The sequence below is a fragment of the Stegostoma tigrinum genome, chromosome 8 (assembly GCF_030684315.1).
Source record: "Stegostoma tigrinum isolate sSteTig4 chromosome 8, sSteTig4.hap1, whole genome shotgun sequence".
NCBI classification, from domain to species: Eukaryota; Metazoa; Chordata; class Chondrichthyes; order Orectolobiformes; family Stegostomatidae; genus Stegostoma; species Stegostoma tigrinum.
This window is the reverse complement of record NC_081361.1, coordinates 36,907,643-36,920,241: the sequence shown is the minus strand read 5'-3', so window position 1 is coordinate 36,920,241 and position 12,599 is coordinate 36,907,643. Positions and strand designations below refer to the sequence as shown.

Genomic DNA, 12,599 nt, shown 5'->3' with positions numbered 1-12,599 from the left:
GCTTCAGGTTATATATAGTGTTGCCAGCCATTTCTATAACCTCTGGGGTGGTTTTTGTATTGCAACAACCATAAAAAGGGCTGACGGTTGTGTTTTGGAGTGTTGTATAAGAATATTCAGTTTAGCTTGTACAAGAATGTTAATTAAATAATTATAAAAAGATTCAAACTAATGCTTAGTGGGTTTCTTTCACCAGCAGTATTGTGTAGTTGACCACTGAGCAAACAACATTCCATTTCCTGCTTGGAAGTTAGCCAAAATGCTAGCTGTAGCATTAGCCATGTCAAAGGGGCTGTAACTTTATGACCTGGGTTGGCTGGTAGGGTATAGGATGGGGAGGGTAGAGTGAGAGGTAGCCAAAGTGCTAAATGGCATGCAAAGCAAAGAATTAGAAGACTGGTAAGATTTGTATGAAAAAAAAAAGTTTCTTTTAGGGGAACTAGGATATTGATCAATACTGTGGCAGTAAGATGTGATTTTTAGAAAGGTGAGGCATACTCATCCCTTACAGGGCAGTAAAGTTAATCTTTATTTTAATTCAATTGACTGTCCTGTACTAACATGGCTGCTGGTTACTTCTGTGATGAGTCAGAATCATACGCTGTTCCACAGTGACATGCACAGACTGGTGTCTGCAATTGCATGTTTGAAAAACAGGCTTCGGATTAACTCTCAATGTACTCTGTTGTAGCCGCTATTTGCACAAAAAGTTGAAAAACACTCACAGCACCACCTGCCCACACACTGGTACTGTTGTTAAAGTCAACATTGTTTAAGATTGGGCCTTTCAGAGTTTAAAGTTGACATATGACTTTTATGTGGATTTTGAAATGAAATCTGCTAAAACGGTGTTGTATCCACAAAGGTTAGTGCCAATGCTAAATTTGCAGTACAACTTAGAAATTATGTCCCAAATGTAATGTCAAGAAATGATGCAGGATTAGCGACTGGAGTTCAACTCTCACTGTTCTGATTAGATCTCGCTCTGTTCTTTCACCATTTCGTGCACTGTTCACACTTATCAGGAATTAATTGAAATGGTGTAGAGTTTTTGGATGTTTGCATCTGTTTCCTCAAAACATTCATAGAATACTGGCAAGAATGTTGTTCTGACCAATAGAATTGGCCTTGTACAAAGAATGTATTATAGGACTGTAATTTTAAATGCAGCTTCAAGTCACGGGGCAATCACTGTGGTATACATATTTTTTGAACTCCTTTTGCCATCTGTGAGTTCATTCAATATTTTCTCAACAGGATAGTAGAAATAATCAATGTTTACGTTTTATCAGACTTGTGCACTTCACACTGAGACATCATACATGCTGCTGATGAATTATCATGTCAGAAGACCCTTAGAGTGTTTTGGGAGATGATTGTAACACAAGTTAATCAGATTTTGTTCAATTTCAACAGCATCTGTTAATATCTGTGTTCAATGCAAATTTCAACCCTGATATAGCTGCAACCTTCAAGCTACCAGTGCATTTTTATTATTATTTATAACAATTTTATGATTGTTTATGGAGGTACTTACCTCTGTGTTGAACGCTCAACTCCCTTCTGAACACTGGAACTGCTTGGCTAATGTCTTTGCAGCTCTAGAACCTTTGAATAAGTCTCAAAGGCATTTTCAGCATAGTGGTAAATAGCTTTGTGTACCATCGTAAAATGGTATTATAATTCCCAAGAATAAAAGAAATCTCCATAATGTTTATTTCGTTATGAATAATGAATAACTTCTATTTCAGTTTTAAAAATAAATTTATTAGCAACAGAACCCTATGTGAACTTTTTATAGAGTGTAGGGTTGTGTTTATGTAATAGTCCTTAGAAAATGATTTACATTTGTTTAATTGATCTTCGTTAGGAGTGTTGCTAGGTAACATGCCATACGTTGCCAAAGTACACGAGGAATCAGCTGTGTTGTGACAATTTTTTTCTATTTTTCTTTAAAAAGTGTTCTAACTCCACATGGTGTCAAATCTGCTCCATTCAGTACTCTTGGAATTATTCAAATTCTGTTTTATTTATATAAAATTACTTTACAGATCTGCTGTGTCTCAGATTATAAAAATAAATTTGTGGGTTGTCATGCCTAATTACAAGTCCAAAATTAAATTTGGAGATGTATGAGGAGCAAGATACTATTGATGTTTAATCTACGCTTGATGTTTCTTTGTGCTTTGTAGTCATCAATTTAAGCATAATTGAATAATGGAGCATTGTCTGAGAAAAATTATGAATTTTGACACCTTGGGTCCTTCCTACAGAACTTAATGAATGCTTTAGCTTCTAATTATAAGTTGGAGATTCACAGTATCTAATATTGCAAAGAGACGTCCCAACATGGAGATCTTTTAAGAATAGATTCTGCCTCACTGCTTTGAACTGTTGCTGTTGGTCTGTGATTTTCTTGAATATCTCAGCATTGTTGTAACTTTTCAGCAGCTTCGATCTTAAGGTATGTCGACTGTTGGCTCATTATTATGGAGTGGTGATGAAGAGCTTTTAAATGAACTCCATTGCAGCAGCAAACTAAAAGAAGATGCTGGACATTGTAGGCTCAGTGTAGCTGAAATGCAAAGAAACAGTAAAACAAACAAGATATTAATAGATTGGAGATTGAATAGCAGTGTTGGCTAATAGCAGTCTTTCAACTTAAGAACATGCTTTCTGCTGGAACGCTCATGTATTCAGAGGCAAAAATAAAATTTACACCAAGTACCATGATGCATGCGAGCCCTATAAGGAATTAAAACCCAATACTCATTGGAATAGAATCAGCATTAGTTATTTCTGCTGTGATTTGGGACAGCATATGGGGAGTTGCTCAATATTTCCTAACCTGTAGTAATTTTAAATTTCTAAATCTTGCGTCCACTTTATGCATAAGCTTGCTATCAAACAGCTTGAAAGAGAAGACATGGTAACTCCATGTTTAGGTTCTGTTCACTGAAGTGAAGACTGTGCTGTTTAAATCAATAATGTTAGCTTTTTTTGTGGGGATCAATGTTTTGTACGTGGTAGGTAGAAAGCAAATACAATGACACATGCTGTTGTGATAAAACTAAATGCTTCAAGTAATAAAGCTTCAAATGTAAAGCTAATGTATGACTGGTAACAAAGACTGTGGGTTATTTGTTAATTGCTTATGGAGCTGGCCTGCTTTGCCATGCAATCTTAGAAATACCATCCTGTAGTCTGTTTACTATTATGTGCAATCTATAAAGGCTGAAAGTGAAGATAAAACAACATTGCTTTATCTGAGAGTTCCTTGCCACTAATGATGCTGTGTTAGTGACACACTTGGAAACTCAGCCGCAAAGACCTCCTGTTTTGACTCTCCCATATCTGTACCTGAACTCGCTGACTGTAAGGGCCAAGAAAATCATGGTCATTGTGCACCTCCTTCCCTGGTCACACTAAGTAACACCCCACTAGAAGTAGTTACTTTGCTCAGATTGGCAGTGATCAACCATCTAACAGTCTGCAAAGCTTGACATGTTCATAATGAAAGCAGCTACCACCACTGACCCTTAGTTAATGGTTTATAAAGCTTGTGATCTCTGCAACTTGCTGCGTGGCTGTGAAGCAAAGGCATTCAGGAAAATAAGCGCACCAATTTTCACCTTTGCTGTCTGTCGCACATTATGGATACATGCTGGCAGAATAGATTTACAGTGTGGTAGTCTTCTCAAAGGTGGGGTTGCCAGGATTGCACTCATAGAACAGCGAGATGTTTTGTTTGCTCAGATAAGTGTGCAGGTTGGAAGAAGGTAGCATGGCTAAAGGCGTTCAGCATGGCGGGGTACATAGAGTTGGACAACACCAAGCTTCACCTCAAGGATGCTTGCAGATATGGCAAGAAGGCTTTGGACATCAATGGTCACAGCTGTGAGTCACTCTCTGTCAGAGGAAAATAGCAACACATGCTTGGGGCTGGTGTACGCCACCATAATAACCATTGGGCTAATGCAGCTTGGTGACAAAATCCAATGCTGAAAGCAACAACTCACATTGATATTTGGTTACTTGTGCACTTGCGGCAGAAATCTGCCACTTGAAAATTGGCCTTTTCAGCCAGAATCAGTGTGTCTCATGTGAAGCCCCCCGCCCTCCGAAATGATTATTTGCTATGTGTCTCTGACCTTTCATAGATGGAAGGATCCAGGCAAGTTTGGAGCAGGAAAATTGTATTTTTACAGTATTTTGGATCTACCTGTACAAGTGCAGGATTCATTGTTTTTGTGTGCAGTCCATATCATAACACAATAGAAAGTAAGTCAGTTCAAGAGCGTTGGCTGCAGATGAAAAGCCATAATATATTTATGCTTTCAACTGTACAGCTGTTTAGCTCGGGCAGTTGCTGGTCAATAGTGGCATTCCATGTGTCAGTGAACAAATTCTCTTGATACCTAAAGCTGCAGTTCACACATCACCATAGCTCCAACTGTCGAACACTTCAATCCCTCAGTGTTTTTTCAGCCTCGAGACTCTCCTGGCTGGCTCATGTTTCATTCTTGGCAATTTGCCCTAATGATATCCCTCAGGAGCCTTCAGACCCTGTTCTTTTCCATATTTAATCATGTTGTTTTAATCCTGAGGATGAGCAAATTATGGTACAGATGTGACCTTTTCACTGTTATACTCTGTTTTTATTGTGAAACATTTTTAACATAAGGGCTTACAGTCGATTATTTTGCACTTTGCTGTGGTTTAATCAATTGATTTTTGGAATTTGTTTCAATATTATCTTCTTGTTTTCCAGTTAACGGCTTGTGTTCATGCATCAGCTGCCATGCTTTATCCAATGTACTGGCAACATATTTACATCCCAGTGCTCCCTCCCCACCTGCTGGACTATTGCTGGTAAGGCTACTAATCTACCTTGGAGATCATGCTATAGTTACTGTTGCAGATTTTAAAAGCCCAGATAACAAGGGAGTAAGTACGTTACATGACATTGTCTTATTGTTTAAAAAGCCTTCAGCAATATCCCATCCGCAGTAGAATCGTTATGATGAGTGCTGTGCAAATTCCCAGGGAATCCCAGTTTTCCTTTGCTGGCTGTTTAATGAGAGAGACGGTTTAGACTATTGCATGTTATTCTGAAATGTTGATTTCTGCAGTAATCTTTAAAAACTGGCTCAGAAGCTGTGAATTTATTGCCATTCATTTGCTTTTTACCTGTACAACAAAATAAGAATGTGCAATGTTACCAGTTGATGAATATGTGATCCTCTGCAAACACCTGACCAGCCTGTTTTAAGTGGATGGACCACAAAAGTGGATGACTGTTTTTCAACTCAGTGATTTGTAGCACCACCTAATTAAAGGATTCATTCTAAAATACATACTGGCCAAAAAAAAGACTGCTTTTGCAAAAGCAGAGATTATTGTAAATAATTCCATTCTCTCTGCATTTGATTGTTGCTTCATGGCATTTAATTTCAGGGAAACTAACAAGGTGGTGGTAACAGATGGCAAACAGTGGCTGTAAGATCAACACGAACTGCAGACAGGAATCCCATGCTCCTTCTGATTCAGAAATGCACCATTCATCATTTTGATTAAAGGCTGAGAAATTGGTGTGCAGTGACAGGCCTGAAACAGGCATTAAGTCCTTTCAGTATACAAGTAAGGGCTTAAGCACCTGTTTGAGACCAGTATTGGCCAGTAAGGTCCTTCCTAGGGAAGGATGTCTGCCGTACTTGGTTTGTCTGGCCTACATGTGACTCCAGACCCACCGTAACATACTCAGCTCTTAACTGTCCCCTGGGAAATTAGGGATTGGCAAAAAATGTTGGCCTGGCCAGTCATGTCTACGTGTCATGAACAATTAAAAAAAAAGACAATCTTCTTATTGGTGTCAAAAATAGAAATTGCTGGGAAACCTCAGCAGGTCTGGCAGCATCTGTGGGGAGAAATCAGAGTTAATGTTTCAGGTTGAGTGACCCTTCCTCAGAACGTGATGGTGGATGCACATTCATCACAAGCTCCACAATCTGTATAGATACATACGTACACTGGGTCACCCTTCATTCACTGTAGACAGAAGGTTGTGTACAGTTTTTCCCATGAATTGTATAAATAGCCCTTAATGTCAAAAGTATTTCATGGAATTGTTAGGAAATAGAAATGGAGCCTAGGAAAGAAATTTTAGAGAGTGTCACAAAGACCTGCCAGAAGAGGTGGGTTTGTGAGAAAAGTTTAAAGAGTTTCAGCAGACAATTTTAGAATGAAGCTTAAGCGGTTCAGGACAAGGAATCAGTGGTGTAGTCAGGGTTGTTGACAAATGGTTTGAATGTTGACATGGATGTACAAGGTTAAAGAGCTAAGAATGGATAAGGCCTTGTAGGGATTTTAAAAAGCAACACTCCGTAAGTAGGAGCCAAGGTTAGAATGATCTGAGTGATTGACATGCTGAGCTTTCCAGAAGGAACAGAAGCCCGAATAAAAGTTCAAATAGGGGATTGCAGGAGAGATGGGTGATTGTGTTTTAAGGCCTGGGAACATTTGCGCTTTAAGCTAGTTTGGGACCAGGAAGGAAAACTGGTAATCAGCACCTCAGTGATCATATGGTTAAAGAAGCAAAGTGTTGACCCATGAGCTCAGCAGATACAGGTGAAAAGCTCAAAATTCAGAGCTAAGGCAAGACAGTCTTTTGAACTTTTGTTTGGTGGGAAAAAGGCAGAGGGAAAGGGCCTCTGTCTTAATGCACAGGTAATCCATGAGCGGAAGAGGAGAAGTATTCCTGGAGCCACTTGGCCTGAGAGGAGAAATTTTTGCTTTTGGAATTGTGGCTGATTTGGGTAGAGGAGGCTGACCCTGGTGAACAAAGTCTAACAACACTTGGATTTCATTGAGGACAGCAAGTTGAATGGCTTTTAACACTGTCAACTATATCAAAAATACGTATGAGGAAAGGTTTTTTTTTGTAGCTGGATTGAATAGTCACAGGTCTGGACAGAATATATTGCTGCAGAACCTTGATGGTGATAGTTGATCTTTCATTGTTTTATTAAGTTAGGCTAAAACAATCAGTTTTCACAAAAACATAGTCTACCTACATTAAAGACTTGTTTATGTTAGATTAGGCCAGGATTGTTAGCCTGAATGGAGGAAATGTAGTCAGCAGGACCATGGTATCTAATGCAAGCATTTTCCCAATTTGTCTCTTCTGGGGTATTGTTTTCTGTTGCAAATATTTCAATGATAAAGTTCTAGGATGCCATTGTTTACTTGGCATTTAACTTCAGATTTGAACTCTTTATTTGGTAGGTTTTCAATGTTAAATCTTGAGAACTTCCTTTAAAAGCAGGACAGCTTTGAAGGCATGCTTGGTGCACCTTCATTCCTAACTGAAAGTACAGCAATTTGTGAAGTGATAGTCACAGTTATTAGACAACTAAACATTAAATTCTTTGTCGAGAAATCTGCTTTTTTAGTAAGGCTGATGCTGTGTGCTAATTTACAAATTATTTGTTTTAAATGCTACAGCTGCTAAATTGATTTTGGACTGAACTTCCAGCTATTGCAAATTAAAGAGCCTTATGTGAAGAGTTGAAACTTATTTTTTTTTATTGTGGAATATGGAGACAGTTTCTGATCAGCATTATCTTAGCTGTAAATGAAAATGATTTGAATTGGTATGTGTTCTGCCTTTTGTATTATATGGCACATAGATCAGATCATGATTGAATACTGTCAAATATGCTTAAAGGGCACAATATTCTGTATAATTGCTGCAGGAAATTCATTTTCATTGCATTGAAATGAACAGATTTTTGGCTACCATCGACATGTGTGGGCAGTTAGTGAGCTTAAGTCCAGACTGTGGATTTTGCAAAATTACACAATTGTATTTTAAATTTACTGCTCTGAAGAATGTTAATTATTTCGCAAAATAAGAGGATATAGATGTCTTTTATTTAAAAGCACAACAATAATCATAATTGTGCCAGTTTTCCCATTTACAATAAGCTTGTTTATGCAGTAGACTTTTTATAAAAGGACTATAAACATCGTGATCAGAACTCAAAAGCATCGAATTGCATATATAAATACATAATGAAGTTATTGTGTTTAAACACTAGAATACATACAGTATTATATGCCAGTCTTCCAAATTCACTGGGGACTGGTGAAGTGTTCTGGGGATTACATTTCTGGCAAGGTTTATGTTACTGTTTACACAAATTAAGCTAGTCATGACTATTCAGAAATTGAGATTAAAACGTTATTGGCTAGAGACTACATTGTGTGTGTTGTAAATAGTGGGGATATGGTGGAAGAGGGAGAAACAATTGAACTATTCATAAAATCCCAAGTTAGCTTCTGTAGAACCAATTTCCTGCACTAAGGAACTGTTACTGGAAGAGCAGAGCGAACTGGAAGTGCAGGCTGATTTTTGCACCTTTCGTTGTCTCTTTCAGTCCGTTTTGAACGATGAAAATAGTAATCAGCATTTCCCTACATTTTGTGATGAGCAAGACATAAATAATTCAGTTGCATAATATTTGTGCTTGATATATCCATCCTTCATTCAAAGATAGGCAACTGTTATTGCTAATCCTTAATGTGTAGACAACATGTGTTTCAGAAGCCACCTATCATGTTATACAGAGAAACCAATGAAGGAGTTGTCAGTGCAGTACTGCAATGGGAATATTGTATCAGAATCTGTCATTAAATTGATCACTTGGTAGTCCTTAGCCAGATGCAGTTTTACAGTTCCGTTTATTACAGCAGAGTTACTGTTTTCAGGATAACCCGTACTGAGCAGCGGTTTTTCCACAAGCATGGTTTTGTGAGATGGGAGCAATTATTTGTCACTTAACTTGCCTGTTCTGTATAATGTAAAGACAGTAATTGCTACAGGAAATCACATATTTACCAAATAAAATCCTTCTGCAAAAGCAGGCCTTGTTAACAGTTACCCATCTCAATTGTGTTTTGCGTGCCAAAGAAGCATTAGTTCATAAATTATCATATTTTCCATTAAACGCAAATGTGTGTTTTGCGTGCACAGTTTTGGCTTGCACTGTACTACAAGTGAAAGATTTTGGCTGACGTTTTGTACGTGAAGTAACTCTGAGATAAATAATACTCAATTTTGTGAATGCAATTAAATCTTGGTCGAATACTACTTTTATGTTGTAATGTATCCTACATTTATTTTTAAATGCTGTCAACCCTGTTTTTTTGTGTAATGCGTCAGTTGCTTCCCTTTTATCTCATTGTTTCATTGTTTCAAGACATGGTCTTAAAAATTGATTAAAGGTGATTTCTCTTTCCTCTCCTGCTTTGTAATTAGCTCTCATCTACTGCACAGAATCATTTTCCACTTGCCTATGATGGCTGGATAGAAGTAGACATGACACTAAAGGTTTTACAAATATGCATGGTACATTCCATGGCACTAGTAATGTTTACCAAACTGTTCGATGCTTCATTTTTTGTCTGTGTGTTCTGAGTATAAATACTTCCTTCAACATGTAAAGTTTGTTTTTTTTTGTCCCCAGTGCCCCGATGCCCTATCTGGTTGGAGTTCACTTGAGCTTAATGGATGTAAGTTGAATGTTAGATCTTATTACACAGCTTAAATGCCAGTCAGCAGATGAAATTATTGAATGTCAGTGTCACAGACTATGATGTTGTTGTAGTCTTAAGTTAAAAATTTGAAAATGTATTCAATAAATACAAGAAACAGATGAGAAATGGACACATCACAAGAATCTTCTTGAGGTATTTGGGAAAAGAGAAGAAATATCTCAATTAGAGAAAATAAGTTTGTTGAACAATAGGTATTCAGTGATAATCATTCTGCTAAGTGTTTTGACTTCGAGATTTTCAAGATATATATATAGCCCAATATACAGTTTGTGAATGTGCTGCCTGTTGGTAAGATGAGGAACTGTGTCTCCAGCATTGTTTTCTTTCAGGAGTCCTTTGAGCTTCTTTCAAAGGTGAAACTGTGCGTGAAAATGAATTGGCAATGAAGTCAATGATATGAATCAATCTCGAACTTTTCATGTGAAGTTTAGTAAAAACAAACCTAGAGATGATGGATTATTTCTTGGAGTCTTAAGGGAGTTTACTAATGAGTTAGTAGTTGCGTTGGTGTTAAACATCCAAAATTTTGCTGAATTCACAGAATATTTCATTTGTGTGGAAAGTGTTAAATATAAGCCTTCTATTCCAGAAGGAAGGAAGGCAGTAAACAGAAGATGTTAGACCAGTCAGCTTGACATCTGTTGTGGGGAAGACACTAGAAGTGATCATAGGAGATTATAGCCACATGCTTAGAAAAACGCAAGTTGAAAAGGAAAAAGCAGCATGATTTTGTTTAAGGGAAGTGATGTTGAACCAATTTATTAGCATTCTTTGAAAGATTAACATGGAAACTGGATAAAGGAGAGTCTGTAGATGTACTATGCCACAATAAATGTTAATGCAGAAAATAAAAGCTCGTGGTGTAGAGGGTAACATATTATTGTGGACAGGCTGGCAGAAATTAGAGAGTATGCATAAATTTATCTTTGTCTAATTGGCAGGATGTGATGAGTGATGTCCCATGGAGGTCTGTGCTGGGCTTAACTGTTCACGTTTTACATGAATAACCTACAAGAGAGAAGCAAAGGCATGGTTCCTAAATTTGAGACCACACCAAGACGGGTAGGAGTTGATGTGTCAAAGATATATAAGCAAGTTGGAGTTAGGCAGCAATAGGGAGAATGAGTGAGCAAAAATCTGGCAGATGGAATATAATGTTGTAAAATGTGAAATTGTTCACTTTGTCAGGACATATAAAGATGCATTATATTTCTTAAGCAGAAAGTAACTGCAGAATTTTAAGGCGTAGAGGGATCTAGATGTTCTGCCTTATCAATTATAAATGGTTACTATGCAGGTACAGCAAGTATTCAAGAAGTCTAATGGATGCTAGCATTTATTAGAAGAAGCATTGAACCTAAAAGTAAGGATGTAATAGCTCATGTCATTGCTGACGCCACATTTCAAATGCTGTGCACAATTTTGCTTGCCGCCTTTAAGTAAGAAAGTCAGTGCATTGGATACAGTGTGGTACAAGTTTGTTAGATTGTTACCTGGAATGCGATAAGTTAGATAGCTGGACTTGTATCAACTAGAGTTTCAAGGAGTGAGGGTGACTCATTTGAAGCATACAAGATCCTCAATGATCTTGACAAAGTAGACATGGAAAGGATGTTTCCTTTAGTGGCTAGTCCAGAATCAGTTCGGGGGGGGGCACTACTTAAAAATTAGTAGTGCCCCTTCAGGACAGAGGTGAGGAGAATGTTTTACTCTTAGACTGGTGTGACACTTTGGAACTCTCAGCCGTAGGAGACAGTGGGAACTGGATCATTAAATATTAAGATAGAGTTGGATAGATTCCTGCTTTGGCAGCAGAATCGAAGATTATCCGGGTTAGATGGGAGTGTGGAAATCAAAACACAAACGGAATAGTTGTGATTCTGTTGAATGGCAGAGCGGGTTCAAGAAACTGAATGATTGCATTCAGAATGGAATGGTTATGTTCGTTAATAGGTCAATATTTATACTGTCTTTAATACAATTAGACAGTCATCTTGAAACTGTGTATCTTTTCACTCGTGAAATTGCGTTCTTCATATAAATCTGGTTTAAAATGTAGCTGCAGGGGTGCTTGAGGCCCTGGCACTTCATTTTACAAAAAAGATACAAACCAGCTCATATGGTTCCATTTGTTGACTTCAGATATCTGAGTGAAATATATTTGGGTGTTTCATTTACCAGTGGGCAGGAACCCGGATGGATAATGAAGGAAATTTTATCTGAGGGTTTTTTTTTCCCTGAGACTAATCTGGGGCATATGATTTAAGAAGAAGAAGAAACTTCCTTGGCATCTGGAATGTTTGCTGCAAACAGCGGATCCCTGAAATGTGATAAATTCCAATTTCCAATCATGGATGTCCCTGGCCTTGTTGAGTCAGGCTTTTGATGAGAAGAATTGAGAGCGCAATATTTGCTGCAATCAACTTTGGGGAAGAATGTCACTTGTTTTAAAAAAAATTAAATTCACATTTCTCACATACACGTAGAAAATGACTATGTTGTGATCTAAAACTAGAACATTTGGGGAAGTTTTAATCTTGTGCTCATAACAACACTCTCTTGCCAGTTTGTATTCTCGCAAACCAATGTGGGAGAATAAGCTTTGTCCTCGGTAAAACTCTATGTCACCTTCATCTGTTATGTATACAGAGTAAAAATGTGTTGCCTGGGGTTTAGGTTTTAACGTGCTCCCATTTTGGCCATGTCAATAGAAGAGATAGTGCCGTAGTGGTAATGTCTTTGGACTGGTAATCCAGATTAATGTTCTACGGACATGAGTTCAAATCCTCCCCAGCATTTGGTGAGGTGTGAATAAAACTCTGGGATACAAAAAAGTGGCTGGTCCAATTGCAGCCATGTAAAAATATTTTTAGTGTAAAAATACAGGTGGCCCAATAATGTGGAAGGACATAATGGAAGAAAATCTGTCACCTTTATCTGATTTGGCCTACATGTGACCCCAGCCCTACAGCAATATGGTT

The 12,599-nt window shown here is 37.8% G+C and overlaps 1 protein-coding gene across 2 annotated transcripts in view; it reads left to right on the top strand.

Annotated features, from left to right (window-relative positions):
* dennd1b (DENN/MADD domain containing 1B) overlaps positions 1 to 12,599 on the top strand; it is a 298,030-nt gene that overhangs the window by 199,921 nt on the left and 85,510 nt on the right. For both annotated transcript variants that reach the window (XM_048538856.2, XM_048538855.2), the window contains 2 exons: positions 4,772 to 4,872; positions 9,528 to 9,573. In XM_048538856.2, coding sequence (XP_048394813.2) covers positions 4,772 to 4,872; positions 9,528 to 9,573 — 147 coding nt within the window. The remainder of the gene's footprint in view (positions 1 to 4,771; positions 4,873 to 9,527; positions 9,574 to 12,599) is intronic.